General features: G+C 40.7%; 1 protein-coding gene across 2 annotated transcripts in view; it reads right to left on the reverse strand.

The window, feature by feature from the left end:
* smg1 (SMG1 nonsense mediated mRNA decay associated PI3K related kinase) overlaps positions 1 to 23,765 on the reverse strand; it is a 474,356-nt gene that overhangs the window by 275,799 nt on the left and 174,792 nt on the right. For both annotated transcript variants that reach the window (XM_084329910.1, XM_084329909.1), the window contains exons 17-22: positions 20,649 to 20,736; positions 20,271 to 20,372; positions 16,035 to 16,175; positions 12,250 to 12,509; positions 10,448 to 10,653; positions 9,045 to 9,206 (exon numbers count right to left, since the gene is read on the reverse strand). In XM_084329910.1, the coding sequence (XP_084186036.1) occupies positions 9,045 to 9,206; positions 10,448 to 10,653; positions 12,250 to 12,509; positions 16,035 to 16,175; positions 20,271 to 20,372; positions 20,649 to 20,736 (959 nt within the window). The remainder of the gene's footprint in view (positions 1 to 9,044; positions 9,207 to 10,447; positions 10,654 to 12,249; positions 12,510 to 16,034; positions 16,176 to 20,270; positions 20,373 to 20,648; positions 20,737 to 23,765) is intronic.

The following is a 23,765-nucleotide window of genomic DNA, read 5'->3' on the forward strand; positions in this document are numbered from 1 at the left end:
CTATATGAATTGAAAATGGGGGACCCTGATGGAAACAAGACAAACGTCTTTCTCAGGTCTGCATCCCTTTAACAATTGTATGTATTGAGCCGTACTGTATTGTACCCATTCTGCAATCTGTTAAATAAAGTTTTCATTCATTCATTCACACAATAATAAATAATAATAACGTAGAACCATATCTGAATGGGGCAGGCCTCAAAGGTAGGCTACATATCAGCCTACATGTGGTGTTATTGACCATTTATCTTTTGTGAAATCTATAGATCTATAGATAGCAAGATAGGCCTACCTGCCCTATTAGTACATTTTACTCAAACTGAGTACATTTTACTAATTTTTTTTTGTCATTCTTATGTTGTGGCAGCAGCAGGGGGGACGACTTCGTAACCTAGTTACTTTCAAAGTAACTAAGTTACTCTGATAATCAAGTAATCAGTAAAGTAACTAAGATTACTTTTTAAAGGAGTAATCAGTAATCAGTAATCAGATTACTTTTACAAGTAATCTGTGGCATCACTGGTGGTAGTGAGGTTAACCTTCTGTAGTGTGGTAGTGAAAGGGTTACCCTTCTGTAGTGTGGTAGTGAAAGGTTAACCTTCTGTAGTGTGGTAGTGAAAGGGTTAACCTTCTGTAGTGTGGTAGTGAAAGGGTTAACCTTCTATAGTGTGGTAGTGAAAGGTTAACCTTCTGTAGTGTGGTAGTGAAAGATTAACCTTATGTAGTGTGGTAGTGAAAGGTTAACCTTATGTAGTGGGAGGGGGGTATGTGGGTATACTTGTGTACACTTGTGGAGAAAGGAACCTGACTTGTAGAGGCTAGAGATGCCATAGAGATGCACATTTCATGCATATAGACTAGTGTACACACACACACACACACACACACACACACACCCACAGCTTGGTTTCATGTTTTGAGGTACCTTCAATTATCTGTAAATAATACATACATACTGTATCTAAATTAGCCCTTTCCTGTGTGAGTGTTCCGTCTGGTGTCGTGGAAAATATTATCATGTCATTATAGATCTGTGTTGAGATATCATTTTATCATTTTACAGCTCGACTGGTTCAGTGCGACCAGCTAGTGTAATGTGTGTGTGTCTCTTTAAGAGACTCCAAGGTACCAACATCTCCCCAGTCAGCCAAAGCAAGGATTATTACTTCCCGTAACTGGGATTTTTTTTAAATTTACTTTCATCATTATATCTGTTCTAATGTTACGTCTTGCAAGTGTGTATAAACTATGTTCTGCCCAGACCTCTTGGTCACTTTATGGCCAGACGCTAGTGTGTGAACATGATGTATCTGTCTGTAAACTGTCCTTTCATTGTGGCCACAGTGAAATAAACTGTTTCCTATTATTAATAATGACTCAGAATGATTTATAAAACGGCTCATCGTTTTGTCCTTTAATATTTCCCATAACACTGGTCATAATCACTGATATTATAGATGGAAATAGATGACATATTATTGTCCCTGAGGGCAAGTGAGTAGGCTCTGGCCAGAGTATCAATGAAATACATTGCACGCTCAGCGCTGTGGAATGAAGGAAATGCGCGTCCTAATGTGAATGGAATTGGAACGTTTTTGTCTAGGCTCGGGACAGATCTATGAATGAACTACGTTGCGCACACACACGGCGCTGTGGGATGTAATGAAACGGTAGTCTACAAGGAAATTCGCTTCCCTAAACTCCAAAAGGGATCGGATTTGGATGTTATTCTTTGAAGTTGTGTTACAAATGGAATGGTCTTTCCCCGCAGAACACAAGTTACACAGGTCGCGCTATGCATGCTTAGCTTGCTAACGTTAAGATAGCAGTGTAACTTAATGTTACACTATGCATCTCCGCTATGATGAAAGCAGAGCTCTCAGTCTGTGTGCTTTCACACCTCTCAAGTACACTGTAATGAATGAGCTGTAATGAACAGGCGCCCACACACACCAGACCACACCCCCTCAGAGGCTCTGCTGAGCTCCCCGCAAGTGTAGTCTTTTCCCAATGTTTCTGAATACATACTGTCGGACAATCTAACAATAATTAACTCATTTACAAGTTGTATTAAGTTTTGCAAATAAGGAAACAGAGAAAGAACATTTCAAAGCAATCAAAAATGCAATATTTCCATTTTTACCTATTTCTGAGGAATGTAACCTGCCGCACCAAGTCGGGTTTGGTCACACCGCGTCACATATCACTGTAATATGCTCCCACGCACACGTCCGTATTCCGATCCGTACAATAATAATCACAGAGGTATATATTGAGGTAATTTGAAACAAGTTGATTGATTCATTGATTGAAAACTTTATTAACAGATTGCAGAATGGGTACAGTACAGCTCAATACATACAATTGTTAAGGGGATGCAGACCAGAGAAAGACTTTCGTCTTGTTTACATCAGGGTCCCCCATTTTCAATTCATCGTAACATATATGACATACATGACATACAGATAGACAGTACTGCTACATCTATACATTTATGACATACCAGATTTGCAATTACAGTACTGTTTGTGATACAAAAAGAGTCCAGAAAAAAAAAGAGTATATACATTTGACGTAGAAACTGTACATTGGATTGGGTAGGTGGGGGTGGGGGGGGACTGTACATTGGAGGTGGTTGGGTGGGTGGGGGGGGTTGGGTAGGAGTGGGGGGGGGGGGGGGGTTGGGTAGGAGGGGTGGGTGGGGGACACTGTACAACTGTACAAACAACTGTACATTGGATTATTGACAAGACCATACTTGGTAATTTACTGTACATTGGAGGGGGTTGTGTTCGGACATTTACAGGGGCCAGTTTCGAGTTGCAGTCTCCCTTAGGTGTTTTTTGAGAGTGTTTTTGAAAGTGGGTAGTGATTCACATTCCTTTACAGCTTTGGGTAGGGCGTTCCACATTGATGTGGCATAATTGCGAAACGTGTTTAGTCCCTTGTTTGAGCCGAATCTGGGTTTAACATGATTTGTGGAGCTCCCTCTGGTGTTGTGATCGTGGTATTCACTGACCTTTGGGAAGTATTTTGTCATGTACATGGGTACCTTGGTCGTGTAGTGTATCTTGTAGACCAGGCCCATTGCAAGTTGCTGTACTCTGTCGTCTACTCTAAGCCATCCTAGGTTGTCAAAGTGGGCAGGGGTGAGGTGGGTTCTAGGAGTAAGGTCAAGCAGTAGTCTGACCAGTTTGTTTTGAGATGTTTGTAATTTTGTTTTTAGCGCCTTTGAGGTGCTTTGGTACCATGAGGTGCAAGCATAGTCGTAGTACCCTTGAATGAGTGCTCCTGCTAGAGTCTTCAGGGTATTCTTGTTTACCAGTGAGGAGATCCGGTACAAGAATAGAGTTCGTTGGTTGACTTTTTTTATTACATTGGATGCCATTTTGTCACAGGAAAGATTTGCCTCTAGGATGGAACCCAGGTAGGTAATATCTTCTTTCCTTGTGACAATATTGTCACCCACTGTAACTGAGAAGCCGTCGGTCTTGCTGAGTTTGTTATTTGAACCGAAGAGAATGGACTCTGTTTTGCCCATGTGTAATGATAGTTTGTTATCAGCGAGCCATATGCAGATTTTGCCTAGTTCTGAGCTGAGGGTTTTTTCAACCTGTAACTTGTTCTTGTCAGAGACCAGCAGGGCTGAGTCGTCCGCAAACAGGAACAAGTTGCAGTCACAAGCTGACGACATGTCATTTGCATAAATTAGGAACAGTAGCGGACCTAGTATGCTTCCTTGTGGAACACCACAGCTTACTGTGAGGGGGGGGGATAGGGTACGAAGTATTCGAAGTATTTAGTTAGTTAGTTTAGTTACCAATTCATTGTCCAGTGGGATTATGCCTGCCCCCCCCCCCCCCCCGCGGCGAAATTAATTAGTATCCCCCTCAATCTCTCTCTGTGCCAGTCACAGACTGTGTGGATGACTGTCACTCAAAGTGCTTATGGGCGGAGCCAGGCCAACACAGCCTGAAATCCAAAGGGAGAAAAATTATGCTTTTGACTACTTGATTAGAAATATAAAACAATGCATTTCTTGGAAAAAAAAAACCTTACAGATGTGTTCAATAGTGTAAAGTTGCCCAAATAGTGCAAGGAATAGCAATGCACGTCCCATTTAAAAAGAATTTTTTTTAAAGATAAAATACAATAAAATAATAATAAAAACAAAACATAAAATGTGACTCTGCATGGTAAAACCCGCCTTGTTACGTTACATTCGCCTAGAAATACATACCTAAGTAGGGCTGTCTTAAATACTTCGAAGCCTTGTTCGATGGGCATGGGATTCGAATATGAAAATAAAATTAGATAAAAAAATATATAAAATAAAAAAATATTAAAAGAAATGTTGTGCAAAATCAACTCTGCCTCTCTTTGTTAACTACAACAAGCAATGCTGTTTGTTATTTAAGATGAGGTTGGACTCTGCACTGATTTGTGTTCATTGTGCTGCTTTTATAAAGCCTCAAATGACGGCTTACAATATTTCATGAAAGCAAAGTGTTTTGTTTGTCTAAGATTTAAAAAGGTTTAAACTTTACAGCACTGACAAAGTTGAACAAAGTGCTGTACAAGTCCGACAACATAAAAATATATATATATATATTGTGTCCGTTACTAGGCTTGAATAAATTGTAATGAACCAAAGGAGATATTTTTTTTCTTTCATAATTGACAGTGAACAACACCATGCTAACATTGACCATACATGAACAATTGACACTGAGCTCATTCAGCACCCTCTTGAGATCAGGTGTACAAAAAATATAAGCAAATTAATAAAGGGCAGATGATTTACAGGGGTTTTTGTAGATACAGTACTGAATTTTGCCATCCGGACACATGCTATTTGAAATAGGAATATAGAATATCAGGCCTATAAATTTCCTTATTATGGCCATGTCACACATCTATGGATCGGGCCAACTCTCCCCTTTCCAATGGCAGAGTTCAATCTGGATTTAGTACCACCAGGCGTAAGACAGGGCAGCAAAAACCATGAAAGAAATCTACTCTAAGTACAGTTACTTTTTTATAATATAAATATCTCCGCCATTTTTCATCAGATTGCAACGCGTATTTTTTCTAGACGTTCACAGAAAGGTAAAGAAACAACTACGTTCTATTGTATGGCAATAATGTTCAGGTTTGTTCGATCCGTGAGATATGATCCAAAAAAATTGAAAAATAAAGGTTCACATTGGAAGTCAGATGATTGACAGGGGCTGGCGTGAGCTGGGAAGTGTAGTTTTATGAAATTCAAAGACCCATCGAAAGCCCTGGGACTCTTCTTTCAAAAGACTACACTCAAGTTAGGTTGTGCCATGTCCTCGCGTCAATATACACCGGTTTCCGTCTCAATGCGCTGAGATTTCTATAAAACAGTAAAACACTTAAAAACTTGTGGATGTTGAGGATGATCCAGATAGTATAAATGAAAAGGACTGAGACAGAATGCTGGGACAGTGATGATAATCATAGTGAAGGATTTGATGCATTTGAAACTATGGTTTAAAGTGGTCTAACAACTATATCATTTATTGTGCAGCTTGAATGGAAATCACCTGTTGATAATCCATGTGTGTAACTATGCTATTTGGATAAGATGCAGAGAGGGACATTGATAGGAGCCTAAAACAGAAAAGAAGGAGAGCTATATGATGGGGGTACATTTCAGGAAGACATTGGTCCAAATATGAAGGCAACATATGTATTTAAAGTTTTTATAATTGAAACTTATAAGTTCAGTCTAGTGTTTTTGATTTAACGTTCCGCTTTAACGTTCACTTTTTCCTCTAACAGAATTGGCAAGGACCGCTTTAAAGCCATCCAGAGAGACATGTGGGAGGAGGGTATTAGTGCTCGCACCAAGAAGAGAGGTCCACGGACTAAAACATTTCTTAAAACATGAGGATGTGCGACGAGTAGTTTGTGGCCAGCCTGCTGGCCTGTATAATTACCTATTTTGTCATTGTCAGCTCTTTGTTGTATGTTTTTAATGGAAACGCTGTGTGGGGATTTAACTCAAAAGTTAAACTGCAAGACTGTAAACTGTCTCACAGCATCACATCATAATAACAAAGCCACACGCCTTCTCTATTGCAGATCACCTGGAGGTGTTAGGCGGGGGGAGGGGTTAGGTGTATTGCAATGCCCCGTGGGTAAAGTAGTGCTGCATGCATTGTTAAGAAAACCAGTTCCACATCTTTGAACTAGCCATTGTGGTATCATTACATTCACATTTTGGCATTTAGCTGACGCTTTTATCCAAAGCGACTTACAAGTTCTGTACAACAAGTCAGCAGGAAGGGTACAATTATTTCAGCTGAGTAACAATGTTCATCAAAGTGTTGAAACTTGAGTGCTGCAGTGTTGAGTGGATAGTAGTAGAGACATATTGGTATATTAGGAAGAGAGCATGATAGAAGACAGTAAGAAGGTTAGTGTTTTTTTTCCTTGTTTTGCCCCCCCCTCGATAATATATATATATTTATTGTATTATTATTATTATTATTATTATTATTATTATTATTATTATTATTATTATTATTATTATTATTATTATTATTTTAAAAATGTGTATTCCTGTAGTTTTTACCTAACCAGATTTATCATGACATGAGCATTACTACTATGAACAAAACAAAGCCAAGACAACAGTTTTGACTCTTCAAATAAAGTGACCATATTTATTTTTCCAAATAATGGAATTATGAACCTGGGCTCTAAATGACTAAGTAGCCGACAGAATAATTTGTCTTCGACGAGGGAAAAGGGCTGGTTGTCAAACGCCATCATTTCTGTGATCAAATTAGAGACCGCTTGAGCCCTTGGGTCATTTCCGTCAAACGCCTTTAATTTAGCAAACGCCTCGTCAATAGGTACAAGCCCTGGCGGTTCCTTTGCAGCTGGCTTTGGATTCGCAGCAGCTTAGCCTTTAGCTGCTCGTGCGTCGTCGTCGGATTTTAATACACCATCGTAGCGGTGGTGATGTTTCAGGTGACTTATTAGGTTGGATGTGTTATAGCTTGTTGCCCCTTTCCCTCCTCGTGGAACTTCTGCATTAGTTACAAATAGCAAGCGAACTGTTTTCCTCTGAAACTTTGAAAAAGTCCCACACTACAGACGCCATTTTTGTTTACTATCCGAGTGTGCTGCTTCTGAAAGTTACGTGACTACGTCACAGCCAGGCATGAGAAAGGGAGCGCTGGATTTGTGAAAAACTCCCTCTTCCTAAACCACACGCTATCAGTCGTACCACAGTACTGGCAAAACGGGAGGAGCCTACAGAAAAAACAAAGGGCCTTCATACCAATCCACCCACACCGGATTTCTTTTAACCAAAAAAATTATTATATATTATCGGAGCTATCAATAATGTTATCTGGTTTATCAGGATGACGTCATAATTGCTGATATCGGCCCGATAATTATCGACCCGATAATCATTGTGCATCCCTACTTAAAACATATCAAATATAATAGCAATAGATCTAAATAACAGTGATCGTCAATGAGTTGCTTCCAGTCAACATGCACGAAACAGATCATTTTTAATACATACATTTCCATTTTATACCGTGATGAATATCAATATATTTCTAGGGCGTTCTGTCTCATCTCAATAAACTCCAGCAAATCGAGCTTAAATGTATTTCCTTAGAAATCGTGCCATTTGTCGCTTGATTTATGAATCGTTTTCAAATAATCGCTAGATTATCGATAGTATATGTGTCCTTATGCACGAAGAGAAGCGGGGTCTGAAAAATCGCTTCTCCGTACTTTGGTCGGCGCAAACCTCACACACACACACATTCCGATGGCAGTGATAGGAACATCTGATTACCCCAAGATTTGTAACATAAAGGCCTTACCTCACATCAGATGTCATGCAAAAAGATGAATCCAATTCATGATCGCCATTCCAAATATTGATCACGTTTATTGATCCAACGTTATATCCAAAAACACATAATCCACGCTGCTCCCAGTCCCCCCAGTCAATGCAATAGTATCCAGCTGCATGCCCGAGAAGTAAAACCTGGACTGGACTTATTTTCTTGATGCACAATCCCAGCCAATCCAATCCAATGATGTGCAATTACATCCGGGAGACGATAGGCGGCAGTATTTGCCCTTTGCAAGCTCAGACCCATTCCCAATGATAACGTCAGGCTGGATGGATGAAAAATGAATAGATATCGCTAATAAAAGAAATATGGATTAAAAACAGAGATTTCTCGGGTTTGGCGCCCAGAGCATGGCGAGTTAACCCGGACTATCTCGGGTTTGGCCTCCAGTGAGTTAACCACTAACGACCGCCCACCGGGGGCTGTTTTTTTCACAATCTAATATAAATATTATTATTATTATAATTTTTTTTTTTTTTTACAAGTCGATTATTCATTTCAATATAGAATATTCGTTGACAGCCCTACAACAACAAGTACAATTAGTTACTGCACACTACATCACCCGAGTGTAACATGGAAAGCCACACTTTTCCCCACTGTAGCGAAAACCTGTTCCGAACCGTGACTTCAAAACCGAGGTACGTACCGAACCGTGGTTTTTGTGTACCGTTACACCCTGAAGTGGCTTGGTGGCGGTGGTCGGTAGACCAGCAAGCAGTGCATTGCAGTAGTCGAGGCAAGACATGACTGTTGATTGCACGAGGAGTTGAGTGGCTTCTTTTGTCAGGAAGGGGCGGATCCTTCTGACGTTGCTCAGGTATCATCATGGTTAATAAAACAGATTGAAAAGTATCCACCCGATTTGTACAAGTGCTGGCAAATTTTCAAGGTATGAATCTGTAATTTAATATCATGTAAAAAGAGAAAAACCTCAAGGCCTCAACAACTACCCAAAGTCTGTACCTGTGACCTTTTGGTTACTGGCCGGCCTCTTAACCTCTAGGCCCCCCTGCCCCCCCAGACAACCCCATGGTAGAACTTAACAAGGCACAGACAAGAGTCAAACCCCATGGTAGAACTTTAAGAAGGCACTGACAGATAGACCCAGTGGTTTCTTGTCCTCACCTGGGCGCTGCTGTTCTTGATCTCAGTGAGCAGGTCAAAGCCATGGCGCACGGTGACCGCCGGCTGGCCTGACAGAAGGCCCACTCTCATCAGAGCCAAACGGATCCTGGTCAACCAATCCTGACACGTCTGACGATTGGTGTAGAAAAAGGTCCTGATGCCCTGAGAATAGGAGGGAGGGAGGGAGAGAGAAAGGGAGAGGGGGAGGAGGACAGAGAAGAGGGAAGGAGGGATAATTTATTATCACACTTGCATCGTCTCTAAAATACCTTGTTAACACTTGTGGGCTGCACAAGGAGACTATGAAAACCATTTACTGGAATACATTCCGAAGGCATCACGGCTAATGCTAGCCTGACACGTCAGACCCATGGAACATAAGCACCACAAACCTGCAGAATATTGCTTCGTCTAACTATCAGTTAACTTCATCTAACTATCAAGCCCAATGCGGGTAGAATTTGGCTAAAAATTGTCCTTTTAGGCCTTTCGGTGCTGATAAAATGCACTTCCTGTGGTGGCATTTGGAAACAGACATGACCATCGCGTTCACTGTCATAAACTACTTGTATGACTGCCCCTTAGTAATCTTTTTTGGAAAGCTGTGTGTCAAGAGAAAAGGAGAAAAAAAAGAATTGTGATCTCTGTGACCAGCAAGGTCTCCCCTACATTTTCAAAAGCCTAGAGAAATGTCAAATTGTTTTTCATTGCATGTATCATGCATTCGCAGACTTATTTCGGAACACAGGATCACAGCATTCTGTCTGAATGCACAAACAATGACGGCATTATGCCTTCTTTGCTAGGTCTAGTGTGAAAAACCCAAAGCATTGATTGAAAACTTTATTAACAGATTCCATATTGGGTACAATACAGTACGGCTCAATACTGCTAAGAGGATGCAGACCAGAAAGACTTTTGTCTTGTTTACATCAGGGTCCTCCATTTTCAATTCATCAAGACATTTATGACATACAAATATACAGTACTGTGTAAGAAAAAGAGAAAAATAGATCATAAAAAATATATACAATATATATACATCCGAAGGGGAAGAAACTGTACATTGGAGAGGGTTGGGTGGGTGGTTGGGGGGGGATTTGGACATTTACCGGGGCCAGTTTCTAATTGCAGCCACCCAGAGGTGCTCTTTGAGAGTGGTTTTGAAGGAGGGTAGGGATTCACATTATTTTACGGCTGTGGGTAGGGCGTTCCACATTATTGTGGCATAATTACTACACGTGTTTAGTCCCTTGTTTGAGCTATTTCTCAACATGCCTCTTTCAGACCCAAAGGAGAGCTAGCCTGCACAAGTTCCATGGGTCAGATGTGTCAGGCTAGGTCAACACGGGATATTTAAATCCCTTCCTTCTTAAGCCCTTTGGTTTCCTCTCTCTCCCTACCTTTGGCGGGGCGGTGAGGGCATTGGCGCAGCCCTCATAGGCGTTGTACATGAGCTTCTCCAGGTCTTCTAGGTACTGCAGCAGCAGCGCCAGGCGGAGCTGGTTGGAGTGGTGGCCGTCATCCGTGTCACCACCTGCACCGCTCCATCCACCCAGCTCCTGCTGCTCTGGGTTCACACTGTGGGCCGCCAGGCTCCTGATCATACCTGGAGAGGAGGGGAAGAGAGAGAGAGAGAGAGAGAGAGAGAGAGAGAGAGAGAGAGGAGGGGAGGGGCAGTGAGAGGAAGAGGCGGTAGGGGGAGAGAGAGGGTAGGGGGAGAGAGGGGGATGGGGGAGTGGGAGATAGAGGAGGGGACGGGCAGGGAGAGGAAGAGAAGAGGTAGGGGGAGAGGAAGAGAGGTAGGGGGAGAGAGAGGAGGTAGGGGGAGAGAGCGGGGGTAGGGGAGAGAGAGGGAGGAGGTAGGGGGAGAGAGAGAGGAGGGGCAGTGAGAGAAGTATGGAGGTCATGATACTAAATATGATAATAAAGTTGTAAAGTGTCAGCAAGGTGGTGGAGGGGAATGGTGAGAGGGATGTCCAAGGCTCTGGGAAGTTAATAAAGTGCTCATATCCACTTAATAATGTACTCGGTACTCATATCCACTTAATAAAGTACTCCTATCCACTTAACACTTTGAGTGCCACACCGGGTTTTCCTTTTTACCCCCTTGATGCCACCATCCACTTCAATGTTAACGTTAATATCGCCTAATCTATGTTTTAAATTATGGCTATGTGCCTAATCTGCCCATCGCATTATCAAAGACTATTTTCCAGTCAGTGCTGTCAAGGCAGATTGGTTTTTTATCGCGTCATTTCCGTTTCAGAGCATTTAGAAAAGCATCCGTTTTGAGATAAAAAAACAGCCCATTCTGGACCATTCTATGAAAATCGTCTTTTACTGGAATATTCCACAAAGTTGATATTCGTCGGCCTTTTTATGAATCGTTTTCAAATAAACGCTAGATGATCAATATTATACGTGCACGCAAGCACATTCGGGCCGCGCACGGATAATCGCCGCGTTGATTTCCTCTTGGACTTTTACAGTGAAACCGAAAGAGCCCATTTCACAAAACAGCTTATAACTTCATCAAAATTAGTCTGATTATCCTAACACTGATAACATAGAGTCCTTACCTGACTTCAGATGGTATCCAACTGGTATATTCCAATTCCTGATCACCATTCGAAAAAATCGATAAGTGTATAGATCCAACGCGATACAGTAGAACTCCATGATCAGCGGGGCTCAGAGGCTCCAGAATGAACTGTGGTAACCCCGGCTGGATCAGTGGACTGGAAAATGTGGAGTACCGGATTTTTTCCCCCATCCATTTTCATTGAGTCCATTCCAAAATCCCTTATGTCATCTGGGAGACGATAGGGGGCGCTTTTTTCCACATATGATCTCCGGCGGTGCTCGTGTATACTCGGGTAGGCTCGCGTGATGCAATATGATTTCAGATAGCTAAAAAAAATAAATTCCGAGAAATCTCGTGAGTGGCTTTCAACCACATAAAAATAAACCAGAGATATCTCGTGTGTGGCAGTTAAAGTGTTAATAAAGTACTCATATCCACTTAATAATGTACTCAGTACTCATATCCACGTAATAAAGTACTCTGTACTCTCTATCACATCTATCACAATCATATCAATAAATCATGAAGCATCAACTATGCTTTGAACACCTAAAGCATTCCCAAACAGAACTAATCCATCCCTGAACATAGGTACTCCATGGCTCCTGACAGCCTTACCCTCGATGGTCTGAAAGGTGTCCTGGGCGCGGCCCAGCGGCGTGCGGAGCTTGGATAGCACAGTGAACTGAGCAGCCTCCCACACCGCCCACTGCCACAACACTGCCTCAGTCTTCAGCAGGGCCCGTGGCACGCAGCCCGTGCTGCCACCACCACCACCTCCTCCTCCTCCTCCTCCTCCTCCTGTGTCTCCGCTCCTCCCCTCCCGCTTCTCCAGACGCTGACAACTGTGGTAGAGGCGCTCCAGCCATGGCTCCTTGCTGGAGACAGGGATTTTCTTTTTGTTTTAAAGAAGATAAATACCAATTTTCTCTCTGTGAGTTCAGTAGCTTAGCACAATTGAATGGAAGTGGATACGGACCACTAGCCTAGCTTAAAACTCCACTTCCATTCAGTTGTTACCATGGTTAATTTGTGCAGTAAGTTGTAACCACGGTTAATTGTGTGTTAAAGGTGTTTCCTTGGGCAAGACACTTAACCTACTTGTCTCGTATGAATGTGTATGCAGGCCATCAGGCTGCTAAACGAACAATGAATGAACACTACACAACAACAACCACCAAACGCACATAGCACACACATCCACACGCACACACTCACTTTAAACAAACACACTGTAGCACCCACTCCACACACTTTATAGCACACACCCACTTTAAACAAACACACTGTAGCACCCACTCCCCACACTTTATATTTATTGATGAAGGATTGCACTACAACTCGTACACCTTACTGTAAATTGTACCTAAATTGTACCTCATCCCATTTCTGCTTTGCACTAGATAGTACTGTACATTAGTACACTGCATAGTATTGTATATTATATGGTAACTCAGAACATTGTACATATGTCTATACCGAACACTGTGACCTCATTTTCTTCTTCTAAATTACATACTATACTATGTTATTTGATACTATCTTGTCTAGCACAGTCTCTGGAGCGTAACAGTAAGAAGCATTTTGTATGAAAGTATTCTGTACTTCTGTATGACAACTATTAAAGAAACTTGGTGGTGGTCGGAGGGGCCGTAGGCGATGATTATTCGCCACGCTTCCGTGAGTCTGCCTCAGGGCAGCTCTGGCTGCAATTGTAGCTTACCACCACCGGTATGACTGTGTATGAACGAATAATGGACTCTGTGAAGCGCTCTGAGTCAGAGAAGAGCGCTATATAAATCCAAGCCATTATTATTATTATTATTACCATGTTAAAATCTGTGAAACTGTTTTGTGTGAACAGCATTAATCATATAGAATCTTAGCTTTTCAATTCTGATTTGGGCCACTTTTATAAGTCAGATTTTTTATAATTTTTTTAATCAAATGCAACCTCAGTCTTCCTATCGGAATTCATGTGACTTTTACGTCACTCTGCGCTGGTGGAAGAAAGTTGTGATGGAGGTAATTAGTTGAGGGCCAGTGAGGTGGTAGGGGGGGGGGAAATAGTGGCCGTCATAATTGGTGGTAGGGGGAGAGGTGGGCTTACATGGATGACATGACATTAGTGGCCAGGACAGTGCCTTGTACAAAAAGGTTACTAGAGAAGTTAAATGATAATCTCAAATGGGTTAGAATGAAGATTAAGCCAAGTAAATCGAGAAACATTTCATTGAACAGAAAGAAGGTAAAGCGAAAGTATTACGTAGATGAGGAGGAAATTCCATTCATAAAAGAAAAGCCAGTGAAAAGTTTGGGTAGGTGGTATAATGAATGAGTTGAATCATAGTGAACAGATACTTAAGAAAGATGTGGTAGAAGGGATAGGAAGGATAGAGAAGTCAGGTCAGGGCTCCCAGGCAAGTTGAAGTTATGGTGTTTGCAGTTTGGTTTGTTCCCTAAGTTGATGTGGCCATTGTCAATATATGAAGTACCAATTGATTGGTTAGTTCGTACATAAAGAAATTGCTAGGAATTCCTCTGTGTATTAGTAGTGTGGCATTGGATGGGAAAGGCATCCTCCAGCTATCAGCAACGAGTCTAACGGAGGAGTTTAAGTGTGTGAAGGTGAAAACAGAGTTACTGCTATCACGGAGCAGAAATTTGGTCCCAAATCCAACTAGAGGGAGGAGATGGAACTCAAGACAGGCAGTACAGAAAGCAGAGGCAGCTCTTAGGTATACAGACATTGTAGGTAAGGTGCAACAAGGCCGGGGGGGGGGGGGGGGGGGGGGGGGGGCTGGGGCTCAGCTCAGGAAAGCCAGTATGGAGTAAAGCAGGTCCCACAGAAAGGAGAAAGCTGGTCGTGGAGCAGGTCCCACAACAAGAGGAAGTAGTGAGGTGTACAAAGGCTGTGACCCAGGCTAAGCAGGGACAGTGGATGAACTGGGAAAGTGTAGCGAAGAGGAAAATTAGTTGGAAGGAGTATGGAGTCAAATCGTATTAAATTCCTAATAGGAGCTACTTTGATGTGCTGCCATCACCACAGAACCTAAAACAGTGGCTAGATGGGGACCCGCCATGTCCACAGAGATGGCAACGTTGAGGCATATTATGTCAGGCTATACGACTAGTCTTTCTCAAGGTCGGTACATGGAGACATAACCGGGTTTTGAAGAGCTTAACAGCAGGAATTGAAAGTACAGGTGAATTCAGGATGAAATCGGATTGAGCGTACAGCCATTCAATTTGTCAGAGAGGGAGAGAAATGTAGAGATGGGTTTTTTCTAGGCAGGCATGAGTCAGGCCACCTAAATGGAGCTACTGATTGGGAGATGCAGGTAGGTTTGGGAGGAAAATGTGAATTGACCGTGCCTTGGGAGGATTCAGTGGAGGAGGCGTACGAAAGGAAAAAGCTTAGATATGCTGACTTGGCAGCAGGAACGAGTAAGGATGGAAATCAAGGCTTTGTTCGGGTGAAGTAGGATGCAGAGGATTTATAGCACGATCGACTTTATCATTATTGGGAGAGTTGGGGATTTGTGGGCGGAGTTTGCGAAAAGCGGTAAATGAGATGTCAGAAGAAGCATTGAAAGGCAGTGCGTGGATTTGGTTGAGGAGAATTAATGTCAGCTGGGGGCCAAAATAAACAAAGGGTAAGAATATTCCTTTTCTTCTCTTTTGTTGCCGTTTCATGTGTGATATTAGTATCAGGAATTGTATTTTTGACATAGGATAACATAGGGAGGTTTGTTGTGTGAATATCATGGAAAAGTGGGAGCTAGCATGAAGGGGTGTGATTGTGGGAAGCTGGAACTAACTGTTGAGCCTTCCTGAGGTGTCGTGGGCCTAACTTGACGAAACACCAGTGAAGGGAGGTGCTCACTTGATAACCTTGGTGATATGCTGGCTCTCGCTGCCTATCTATCTACACACTGGGTTGTGCCATTGGGTTTCTTCATTGAGCGTTTATCCTCATCATTAGGGCACAAGTATCTTGTGTCTTATTATAAATTCTGCTCACAAATTAGCTGGCCTTCTCTGCACATCAAGTTATAAATTAAACCATAAACTTTGACTTCAGTGTCCTCCATGTTTACGTCCATCTTAGATATTGTTTGTTTGCACATGCGGGTCAGTTCATGAGTGTGACCAGTTCACACTGGAATCTGATACTGGCCACATTAAAAAAATTAAAGATCTCAGCTATGTGAATGTAGCCCTAGTCTTGTTCCCTTTCACCCAAGAGACAAGTTTGGAATGCTCTCACGCTGTATTGTGGGAGCGAACATGACAAAGTGAAGATGAGAACAATTTGACAACTGTTCCCTGCACACGTCTACAGATAAAACCTTTGGTAGAAAAGGATGTGAAGACGACACAGACAAGACAGAGAGCCGTACCCTCCACGGTGCAGGGCTCCGTATAGTATGAAGCTAATAAGGTCACTGAAGTCCTGGGGGTGGAAGGTGCTGCCGGGGGCTCGACTCATGTGGCGACGAATGGCCATGGAGATCTCTCCTATCTCTGGGCGGCTGTGGTTACTGTGGACACACACAAATACAAATCACCTATGGCCCAGAAGAGCAACACTATACTATAATACTATACTATAATATAAACATTCTATCATATAATACAATAGCTGACAGTAGGGCTGGTGGCCATATGGCCAAAGTATCATATAATACAATAGCTGACAGTATAGCTGGTGGCCATATGGCCAAAGTATCATATAATACAATAGCTGACAGTAGGGCTGGTGGCCATATGGCCAAAGTATCATATAATACAATAGCTGACAGTAGGGCTGGTGGTCATATGGCCAAAGTATCATATAATACAATAGCTGACAGTAGGGCTGGTGGCCATATGGCCAAAGTATCCTATAATACAATAGCTGACAGTAGGGCTGGTGGCCATATGGCCAAAGTATAATTTTTCTTAGTGGGACGATACATCGATCCAGATCGATACATCGATGTAATTAATAACGATCCAATAGGATTGATGCAACGTAAAAAGATAGATTAATATCGATACTCTTATTTTGAAAATCCTGTGGCGAGTCTCATATCCGCCCAAAAACAACAGCAGTAGCTCCGTGTGTGTAGACGTTACAGCATAGCATGTAATGAGTCTGCCTACCCAACCCGAAACAAGTCCCTGCTTTTTTTCTCTCGCAACGGGTCAAATGCATCTAACATGCTTTGCATCCTCGCCATTCCTTTATGCCCACATCGCGTTAATTAAAGACCTAAACTTACGTTAGCTGCTTACGCTAACTAAGCTAAGCTAACCCTGATCAGAGGCATGGAGAAAACACCAGAGTTCATTAGTGGGGAAGGGGGGCATTCTACCTTTCCGTGTGTGTGCGTGCGTCTGTCTTTGGAAAGACCAGATGAGGTCAGAGGAGTTTGATAGTATTTACTGAGGATGGACAGATAATGTTATTTAAACATAAAAAATATAATACATAATAAATGTATACATGATCATGCAACATCAACAAATTGTTGTAGGAACGGTTTGGGAGAAGGAGGTAGGGAGGGGGTAGGTTGTGTGTTTTGAGTTCCAAAAAATGGAACTAAAAAGTTTAAAGCTCAATATATCAAAACGTGGCACTTTACAGTGAACAGGAGGTCTATTTGTATTAAAAACAATAGATTGTTTTTCATTTAAATGTCTGGAAGAGCTAAAAAAAAATGTCAAATGATATTTTCGTTACCTTTTTTTTGTCGATCTAAATGTTACCGATTGTGTTAAATGGGCATATGATATCATCTCATATCGATCACAGGCACCTGAATCGAATCGTATCGTGGCAGACTTTGTGATATCGGCAAATATCGTATAGTTGTCCAAATAATCTATATCGTATCGTGATGAAACTGGAGATTCCCACCCCTAGTTGTGACGGTATAGTGGTTTTCCATTTTCCAGTGCAAATTACAATACGATATGACAGTTTTACATTGTCATGTTGTAATACAATTGTCAAAATGTAGTTTCATTCAAGTATCTTCTTTTACTTTTATTATTTTTTTAATACTGTTGCAAGGACTTTTTTTATTTTGATTAACTTAAACATCCATATTGCAGATACAGTATGCATTTTCTCCCTGCAATATGGATACGTCGTAGAGGTCAGTATGGTAAAATCCATACCTTAGCATAGGGCTGGGTGATTTCTCTTGAAAACTAGAAACGCCAAGGAAATCATTAAAATAACCTTTGTTTTTATTTGACAAAAAATAATTATCAAACCAAGATGAATTTCCCTATTGGGATTGAAGTGCAAACCTAACTTTCACCAATCTTCACTTAAATCTTTTTTTTATTATTATTATTATTATTATTATTATTATTATTATTATTATTATTATTATTATTATTATTATTATTATTATTATTATTATTATTATTATTATTATTATTATTATTATTATTATAAAGGTTACTCTTCTTGATCAAACAAAGACGAATGTCCCTATTGGGATTAATAGTGCAATAACTTGCTTTTTCACCAAACTTCACTTAAAACAAATAAAAGGTGCCTCTTGATCATCAAACAAGAATGAATTTCCCTATTGGGATTAATAAAGTGCAAATATAACTTTCACCAAACATCACTTTTTGTCAAATAAAAGGTGACTCTTGAAATCTTATTTTTTTTATTATAAAAAAATATATATATAATCGATTAAAATTTTTCAAAATCGTCCTAAATCATTCATTCGGATTTTCGATAATATAGCCCTACTTAGCATGGAGCCATGACAGTATTGATTGATTGATTGATTGATTGATTGAAAACTTTATTAACAGATTGCAGAATGGGTACAATACAGTACAGCTCAATACACACAATTGTTAAGGGGATGCAGACCAGAGAAATACTTTCGTCTTGTTTACATCAGGGTCCCCCATTTTCAATTCATCAGGACATATATGACATACATGACATACAGATAGTCAGTACTGCTACATCTATACATTTATGACATACCAGATTTGCAAATACAGTACTGTTTGTGATACAGAAGGAGTCAAGAAAAGGGAGTATATACATTTGACGTAGAAACTGTACCTTCATATTTCAGTATGCCTCCCAGCCCTGGCAGACAGGAAATTAGCTTTGGGCCAAAGCTGTTCCCCTAGCAACACAATTCTACTGAAAATAGTCTATAGTTCCAGGTAGGGCTGTCTTAAATACTTCGAAGCTTCGAAGCTTCGTTCGATGGCACGAGCTTCGAACATAAAAAAAAAAAATCGAAGTTTAAAAAAAAGAACAATCTTGCGCCTCCATTCCAATTAAACGAAAGTAAACGGCGCCTTCCCGCCTCCATTCCAATGAAACGAAAGTAAGCGGTGCCTCGACTCCACCTCTCTACAACAAGCACGTGGAGATTATCTGTGTTGAAAACAACAAGGACATGTGCAGCAGTGGTAAAGTGGTTACACTTTAAAATATGCAAAGACAATGCCCAAAAAGCCGAGTGCCAGATATGCCAGAAGAAAATGGCATATCACCACTCTACAACAACTTTGTCAAATCACCTAAAAAACGTAAGTATCGTTGTACACGACGGCGACGCCACACAAAACATTAATAAGGCTATGCCTATGCTGCTATGACTAATGGGTTACCAAGTTGGCTAATTTAATTGTAATCATCTGCTTTTGTAGGTGCATTGTCTGATATAATTATAAATGATAAATTAAATATAATATAATTGTTTGCTTGATAGACGAAGGTTGCAACATAATTATGTAATGTCATGTCGTTGGCTGTGAGAGCAGCCCCACTGCACCCAGGCAGCGCAAGGGGCTACTTAATTAATTAATCCAATCTACTTTATTTATAGAGCACATTTAAAAACAACAGAGTTGACCTGTGCTGTACAAGTCCCAAAAAAAATAAAAAATAAAAAAAGTATAATTAATTATATATATATTTTTTTTCCTCGAAGCTCGGCCCCGAAGCTTCGATTGCCAAAAAAAGCTTCGAAGGTCAGCCCTAGTTCCAGGCACAACAATGAGACTTGCATCAAGACAAAGTCATGCTTGATAACGGCAAGACATTTTAGTGTTTATTTTTACACCCCTTTTCCCTGATTATTGAGATATGAATAGAGAATTATACCTCCCGGAGTAAGATGCTATGTGTTTTTAGTCATTTCCATTCACTTAACATGAAACGGTTAGCATTAGCATAGTAAATACACTATGCTACACTTTTGAGCTACTTACCAACTCCATGATTAATACAGATTTGGGTGGTGTACTCTGGTCTGGTAGTTAGCTTAACATAGTAGCTTCATGTGCGGGGCATTGTTTTCCCACAAGGGAGACTATTAGAAGTGTTGTGAAGTCAGCTTGGAGAGATCGCAAATAGTGCAGAGTGGGTAGGGCAAATGAATTGCAGAATTTGGGTTAATAAATGATTAATGATCTGAACATAACCACGGCCCAATATCAGGAAAGTTTAAAAGACAATATTTTGAATTTGAATTGAAAGACATTTCTAATACTCTTTAGGTGCTCTATTATGTACATGATACCCTAAATTATGTACATGAGACCCTAAATTACATAGTTAGAAGGCTATTGTGGACTTGGGTTTCTGTCTGTCTGACCTGAGAGCCACATCCAGGGGGATTGTCCTGAGCAGCTTGCCGTAGGCCTGCCTCACTCTCACAGCAGAGTGCACCAACTGCACCCGGCACACGTCCACACACCTGGGAGAGCGTACACACAAAAACATAAGCAAATGTTAGCATTTACACGAGAAAGAAAGCTACACACTTGTGAGGACCAGAGTGACTTCTAGAGATAAGTGAGGACTATTTGGGGGGAAGTGGGGATATTTCAGGTGGTGAAAAGGGCTGTTTAAAGGGTTAGCATGTTTAGGGTGAGGTTAGGATAAAAGGGGTTAGAGAATGAATAGTCAATTAATTAATGTGGACAATGGAAGGTCCTCTTTAGGGAGAGAAGTGTGTGTATATGTGTCTGACCTCTGCAGTAGCTCAGTAGACAGGGACGAGGAGAGAACTTGGAGACTGTTGCAGGTCTGCAAGCAGATGCCTGGGTCTTCATTCAGGGCTGCCAAAGTAGAAAATAAAACTACATTCAGACTCAGTGATCGATTGCCGCTGCAGTTCAACCTGTTTCAGCGTTAACTAGGGGTGGAACGGTACGCATTCAAACCGTGTACCGAACAATACACACATGCCCCGAACCGTGGAAGTCGTACCGAACGGTACGCATTCGAACCGTACACCGTTCGGTACGACCTCCACGGTTCGAGGCATGGTTATATACCGTTAGCCTCGAGCTAGGCTAACGTTACGTTAGCTACGAGCTAACTAACTTTAGCAGAGAGCTAATTAATGTTAGCCGCAAGCTAACCGTGGAAACGCTCAGAGAAGTGACTCCACGACACCAGTACGATTAGTGGAGAAGGGGGGTATATTGACGAGGCTTGAAACGGAGTTTTTTTTTTTTTTTTTTTTTTTTTTTTTTTACTTTGGCCATTTCCCTGGCTCTTTTATACGTTTATCGCATTTATACTTGGTCAAGTTCGACCGACAGAAGCAGGCTGAAAGGGTTCAGATGGGGGGGAAGACACTCTGGGAAAGGCACGGCTGCAGTCCGGGATTCGAACTCGCTCAGCCCCAGATCCGTGACGAGCACGGTTGTCCACGGCGCTGAAATAGCACTCGCGGTACGTGGTGAGCTACTGGAGCTCCCCCTGAAACAGAGGTTCAAAGATAACTTGTTTGTGTTCAATAACGAGCCAGGAGACTAGAGCGTGTGTGTCAACTGCGTCTGCAACCCATAACATCCTAGTCCCTGCTGGGACGTACCAACTCCACACACCACTGTGGGGCGGTTTATATTCGGTAACATCTCCTTTTTTTTTTTTTTTTTTTTTTTTTTTAAGATAACAGTTACAACATTCCTTAGTGCAAATTATTATTAATACAAGAAACCCCATAAACGTCCTTATTTAAAACCCTAATCATCTTTTCTGTGACTTACTTTTTGATAAGAAAGTCTAGTGCTGGTTGACCATTATGCATATTTTATGTTGGCCTTTGTCTATAATGTGGCCACAAAAATGGAAAGGTTTAATATTTTTTTGTTTGCACTAAGTTAATACTTTGACAAATGTTGCCTATATTTTTCAGTCAGTTTGGTCTTTGTGTGTCAAACATTATTAAAAAGGTAAACATTTTTTTTACCAAATAAATGAGAAGCATGTTTAAATCAGCAATGCCTCCCCTCTTGCTGTACCAAAATCTCTCCTAGCTCTAACCGTCACTGTCAAAATAATGTGCCTGATGTCAAATGGCCTCATTCTTTAAGTTTTTGCATGACTACATCCTTGAGAATAACTGAAAAGTTGAATTTTTTAGGCTATATAACTCATGTTGATGTATGGTATTTGGAGTGTTAAACTTAAAAAAAATTAAAAACAACGTATACCAAACAGAACCCAAAACCGTAAACCTAAAACAGTGATACGAACCGAACTGTCGATTTTGTGAACCGTTCCACCCCTAGCGTTAACAAAGTCCAGGTGCAACAAGAAATAAAAACTCAGAGGGTTCACAAAATAATATTCAGCTACATGCGTTTGTGAAAGTCCACCACAGTATCAGGCTGGTCACACAACAAACCAATACAGTAACATATTAACATTGCTTCTTGTGCTGTGTGCACAAAAGACTAGGGGTCGGGGGGGGGGGGGGGGGGGGGGGGGGGAAGCGATACAGCGAAATATAAAACTACCTACATTCAGACTCCGTTCACAGCAGTCTGTGAAAACTGTGATTGATGCCGCTGCAGTTCATTCAACCCGTTTTAACGTTAACAAGTTCAGGTGCAACAAAAAAGAAAAACTGCAGAAATATAAAATATACAAATTATTGATATATATATATATTAGGGCTGTCAGTTTATCGCGTTAATTAGATTAATTAATTACACAGCAAATTATCGCGTTATGAAAATTTACTCAATTAATTACAATTTTTTTTTTTTTTAATAATTTTTCTTTTTTTATCTCATTCATTCCATAAGAACGTAGAATACACATTACAGACTTTTTTTTATATGGTCCATTTGCATGTTCTTGGTATCTGATTCTAGGGATATCTATGGATCTCAGGGAATGTATTCCCAGTGTCAGAAATACTGTGTCTGTTACTAGGCTTGAGTAAATTGTAATGAACCAAATGAGAATATCAATAAAAAAAAATTTTGTATCTTTGACTGTGAATAACACTATGCTCAAATTGACCAGACCTGAAAAATCTAAGCAAATTAATAGATGGAAGATGATTAAACAGAATGTTTTGTAGATAGAGTACTGAATTCTGCCATCCGGACACATGCAATTTGAAATATGATTATAGAATATAGAATATCAGGCATAAAATGGTTATGCGATTAAAATGCGATTAATTAGATTAATTAATTACAAATCCTGTAATTAATTAGATACATTTTTTTAATCGCCTGACAGCACTAATATATATATATAATACATAATCTATATCTTTTTATTTTGACTGGAGTGAGGTGATGTGAACAGACCGAAAACATTAGATGAAACAGATGATCATTGCAGAAGTTTTCAGTTGGGGACATGATTTGCAGTTGAAAAGGGTAATAAATGACAATATTACAATATGGTGACTCTAGTATGGTGATAATATGGTATCGCAGGGGCTCTGGTTCCCACCTCTATGGCTGACTATGAGTGTGTTGACATGGCACCTTAATATTCTGGATACTTGGCAATATATTCTTTTGTATATAAGAATTTGTTCTTAATTGCTTGCCTGGGTAAATAAAGGTTAAAAAATAAATATATATATATATGCCAGAGAGGATAATGTTATTATGTGCATCTCCATCAGAAATATTATTGATCTGATAATTTAAAAGGTGCTATAGATAACATTCTAGAAAATGCTCTTCTACTAGATGTCGCACTAAGGCACCAGCGTGTCAATTATCATCAGGTGCATTCCACGTGGGGAAATGGGAAGTAGGGAGGGGATACATGCAGCGTGCGAATTACCACTAGGGGCGCTCATAAAAAAAAACATTCTGGTTTTAAG

Source organism: Notolepis coatsorum, assembly GCF_963971535.1.
Source record: "Notolepis coatsorum genome assembly, chromosome: 14".
In the NCBI taxonomy this organism is placed as follows: Eukaryota; Metazoa; Chordata; class Actinopteri; order Aulopiformes; family Paralepididae; genus Notolepis; species Notolepis coatsorum.